This window comes from Palaemon carinicauda, chromosome 6, assembly GCF_036898095.1.
Source record: "Palaemon carinicauda isolate YSFRI2023 chromosome 6, ASM3689809v2, whole genome shotgun sequence".
Lineage (NCBI taxonomy): Eukaryota > Metazoa > Arthropoda > Malacostraca > Decapoda > Palaemonidae > Palaemon > Palaemon carinicauda.
Genome location: NC_090730.1, coordinates 123989930 through 123994929, shown reverse-complemented (window position 1 = coordinate 123994929; position 5000 = coordinate 123989930). Strand labels below are relative to the sequence as shown.

The window sequence follows — 5000 nt, the reverse complement described above, 5'->3', positions numbered from 1 at the left end:
ATATATATATATATATATATATATATATATATACATATATATATATATTATTACTAGCTAAACCACAACCCTAGGTGGGAAAGCAAGATGCTATAAGCCCAAGGGCTCCAACAAGGAAAAATAGCCCAATGAGGATAGGAAATATGGAAATAAATAAGAGATATAAGTTGTCATGAAAATTAAAATATATTTAGAAAAAATCAACAACATTAAAACAGATATTCTATATATAAACTATAATAGGACTTATGTAATCCTGTTCAACATAAAAACATTTGCTGCGAGTTTGAACTTTTGACGTTCTACTGATTCACCTACCCGATTAGGAAGACCATTCCACAACTTGGTTACAGCTGGAATAAAACTTCTAGAGTACTGTGTAGTATTGAGCCTCAGGATGGAGAAGGTCTGACTATTAGAATTAACTGCATACTTAGTATTACAAACAGGATGGAACTCTCCAGGAAGATCTGCATGTAAAGGATGGTCAGAATTATACAAAATCCTATGTATCATGCATAATGAACTAATTGAACGACAATGTCAGAGAATAATATCTAGATCAGGAATAAGAAATTTAATAGACCAAAGTTCCTGTCCAACAAATTAAGATGAGAATCAGCAGCTGAAGACCAGACAGGAGAACAAAACTCGAAACTCTCCCTGTCTTACTCCTTTCTCGATCGAAATTTCCTATCTTTATTTAGCTTTAGGATATTTGTATTATTTTTAAGTTCTAACATAAGATTCATATATTCCTTTTCTTTGAAGGGCTTTAATTACTGCTGAAGTTTTAACAGATTTAAAAGCTTTCTCATAGTCTGTAAATGCCACACATAATTGTTTGTCATATATTCTTTGTTGATTTTTTCAATGGGTGCCTGCTCTCTTGAAATTGGTCCATACATAAAACCACACATGAGCATAGAGACAACATTTGGTGCGTTGCTTCACAGTTTTATGGAGGGAACTTAAGCCATTGAATAAAGAATGAATCAGTATAAATAAAAGGGATAAAATAGAGGCAAATAAATCCAACTGTCTTTCTATTTGGCCTAATATGATAGTTGTAGTATATTTCGGAGAGTAAACTTATTGAGCGGTAATTTATCAGGTCTCTTGTCTCCATTTTCGTGAACTAATATAATGGTACTTTTTCCAAGATGTTGGTATAGAGCATTCTTGCAGGCATTTTGTGTAAAGTTCAGCTAGTGTTACTACAATGGAATCTCCTTCTATTATCAAATCAATTGTTAGGCTGCTTTGCCTCTTTTAATGTCTTTTAATGCTTTCTTTACTTCGCTTACTGTTTGTTACATTTGATATCGGCTCAGGAGTTTCATTGTTTCAATTGGTAATGTAATTTCTTGTATCGCTATTGTATAGAAATCCTTTAAAATTTTTATCACTCTATCCGTACTATTGATCACTTTTTCCTTTTCAGACTTTAAATCAAACATCTGTTGGCACCCGGTTCCAAGTCTAGTTTTCATCAATTTTATGTTTTCCCCTCTCCAGTGCTATATATATATATATATATATATATATATATATATATATATATATATATATATATATATATATATATATATATATATATAAAACAGTATACATATATATACATATATATGTATGTATATATGTATGTATGTATGTATGTATTTATATATAGCTGCAAGCATGATGAGAGCAAAAGACAGAATCAGCAGCTTTCCCTACATCACTGATAGATGTTTCCCTCTGTAAGACATAATACCTGAAAATGGGAACCCATCTTACACTCTCTCTCTCTCTCTCTCTCTCTCTCTCTCTCTCTCTCTCTCTCTCTCTCTCTCTCTTCGCTAAACATTCGACGATGAAGACGATAAACCCGTCTTCCCCAGGCCTATGTGACACACCAATTCCATCCCAGTGGTCACCGCCAAAAGATGGATTAGCTTTGTGATATCACAATTTAACTCTCACTCCCCTATAAACTAATATTGCAATGCTACGGACTGTTCAAAGAACAAGTGGCTATGCTGGTACAAGACCAGCTTAATCTAAAACAGAAACTGCCTTTGTAATACATTGTACGCTGTCAATGAGTAGAGTCTGAACAAATGAATGTTGGACAATCATAAAAAAATTATAAAGATCGAATTAGAAACAAGCTGCAGTTAAAAGGCAATTCCCTTTGATAACATTGCATTAAGAGAGGGTCTCCTCTGTAATTATTATTGTTTTATTATTACTGCCAATATATTTTTCCCATTGACTGCTCGTTTTCCTGATTACAGAAAAATAAAATGTGTAGATATTTTAGACCATTTTACAAAAGGGGGGCCAAGAGATAAACTGCATATTGTTATGTTTTTAGATATATGTGGATCTTGATTACATACATTTCTATAACTGTTAGGTGTGGACAACTAGGCCTTCTAATACTATTAATGTTATATTATTTCTTATACGGCCCGCAAATAGTTCCTAGAAAAGACCCAAAAGTTCAATGCAGGTCATACAACCATTTTTTTTTTCATTCTGATATATTTCATTATCTCTAATATGTAGTAATAATAACAAAAGAAAATTCACATGTCAAGCTATTATTGAGAATCGAACGTAGAGTGCTGTCAAACAATTTCAAATTAGTTTACAGCCCATTAAAGAATCAACAAACGAATTGAATAAAACTGCATAAAAACAGGCATTTAAAATAAATCGAATTTACGTACAAACAAAAGAGAAAAATTTTCTGATGTTTGTTTTCATGCAAGGAAACTCGAACCCAATCCAGAAGAAGGCCTTGATACAAAGGCTATGATCAACAAAAGGCATAAGAGCAACGCGCTTAAACGTGACACTTTCCATGACCCAGCTTACATGACGTGCAATACATTCCATAAATAAACCAGACGCCATTGAAAAAGGATTTTAGCGTTCATAAATATTTACATTTAACAATAATTTTTGTAGAAGTATTCGTAATAGACTGCTATGCATTTAGCTACTATCATTGAAATGAATGAGTTTAGTGAAGTATTAAGTACCATTACTAGACTCTCGTGAGGATCGTAGAGGGATTTATTTTCTTAAGTAATATGCAAAGACTGGAGCTAGATAGAGTCTCAGAAGATGGAAAACCAAGTAGGGTTAGACCAAAGAATCAGATGAAAAGTAGAAGGCAGAGAGCAATGTAGCTGTCGCCTAAAGAACGTAAGATTTGACTAGATAATAGAGAGAGAAAAGGAAAGGTTGGAAGGTGATACAAATATAAGTTGAAAAAGGTTATTCAAGAGAAAGTGAATGAAATGGAATAAATAAACAAAGACAAACGCCTTCAATATAAATGCTCAAAGCCTGTAATTGTTCGCATACATAAATGTAAGCACATAAATAAGTAAGATCCATGATTTCTCTCTCTCTCTCTCTCTCTCTCTCTCTCTCTCTCTCTCTCTCTCTCTCTCTCTCTCTCTCTCTCAATCATAAACTCTAGTGAAACACACATGAAGGCGTAAACACACACATACATACATACATATATATATATATATATATATATATATATATATATATATATATATATATATGAACGTAGACACTTCAAAGGAGAAATTCGCATTGTGCAATACCTGTTGATCGAATATCGGTGGGTTATCGTTAACGTCCTCGACGATGACCTTGAAGGAACAGGAATCCTGGTGCGCCCCAGAACTACCGTCACTGGCCACCACCGTCAGGTAAAACTCCTTGTCCTCCTTGTCTCGGTCAAGGCGCTGAAAGTGGAAAGCAAGACACATTGGTGTTCATTTATGTTGCTGCTTAAAGGAATAATCAATCATTTGAATATTATTCGAGCGTACATTGAAGGTCCCACGAGCTTCTTTTGTTAGAATAGGCTTTCATCACCTATGGAAACTATTTCCTTGACTTTATTTTGATAATAGGGTTTCCCTTCGCTAAATTTCCTGTATACTTTATTATCATTTTTACCTAATGTTTATTTTTAAAGCTCTTACATAGATTGATATAGTTGTGTTTCAATTAGAAATGACTGTGAAGAAAAAAAGAAAAAGGAACGAGGTTAAAATTATGCGGACAAGCAAAAAACTCTTTATCTGATAGAGGTCGAGGATCCCCAATTATAGATTCCTAGATGGAAGAAACAAAATATTTGTATATTATCTACTCACTTTGGTCGTAGATATTTGTCCATGTTGATTGGAAGACTGAATGGTGAACCTTCCAAAGTCATTCAAGAGGTCATAGGATACGACGTGGCTACGGCCTCGGTCTTCGTCTGTCGCCAGCACCTTCGAGGGAAATAACAGTTATTTGAATTCCTTCACGGAACGCCCTGACAACCGAAACGATCGCTCAAGCATTTTTGGGGAGACAACGTCGTCCCTTAAACTTGACATATGAAAGACATGCTCCACTTGCTTCAAATCCTTTTCCCATTCACTTAGAAATTTTAATCATCTCTCTCTCTCTCTCTCTCTCTCTCTCTCTCTCTCTCTCTCTCTCTCTCTCTCTCTCACGGTGGACCCATCACTCACCATGAGCACTGGAGTTCCCTCCGTCATATTCTCCTTGACGTGAATGCCGTCATAATCGGCGCATTCGTGGAAGATGGGCTTGTGGCTATTCTCATCTGCAACGAAATGTGTCGGCGTCATTTATAGGGACTCTCTATCATAGAATAGCTCACTTCAACCCTAATTAACTGAATAAGTTTTACAATTATCTTTTACTCCATCTTGCATTGATACTTCTGTTATTTCATGATATTAAGGAGTCTGTTAAAAGTGATGGACAGAACAGGCTTATCTGTATGACTGTATAAAGAATTTCAGTATACTATTCATGTTCTATAATACCTTTCCTATTACTTTACAATTACTTATTCATTTTGTTAATTTTCATAAGTAAACTTTATGCCATAAGAATAATTGTCAGAATAAAATCCTTACCTTCGGGTTTCTGCACAAGGAGTGCTGTGAAAAATAACAACAATA

The 5000-nt window shown here is 34.4% G+C and overlaps 1 protein-coding gene across 1 annotated transcript in view; it reads right to left on the bottom strand.

Annotated features, from left to right (window-relative positions):
* The window catches only part of LOC137643216 (DE-cadherin-like), a 184242-nt gene that overhangs the window by 137069 nt on the left and 42173 nt on the right, over positions 1-5000 (bottom strand). The window contains exons 7-10 of the mRNA XM_068376064.1: positions 4956-4979; positions 4542-4636; positions 4176-4295; positions 3615-3758 (exon numbers count right to left, since the gene is read on the bottom strand). Of these exons, the coding sequence (XP_068232165.1) occupies positions 3615-3758; positions 4176-4295; positions 4542-4636; positions 4956-4979 (383 nt within the window). The remainder of the gene's footprint in view (positions 1-3614; positions 3759-4175; positions 4296-4541; positions 4637-4955; positions 4980-5000) is intronic.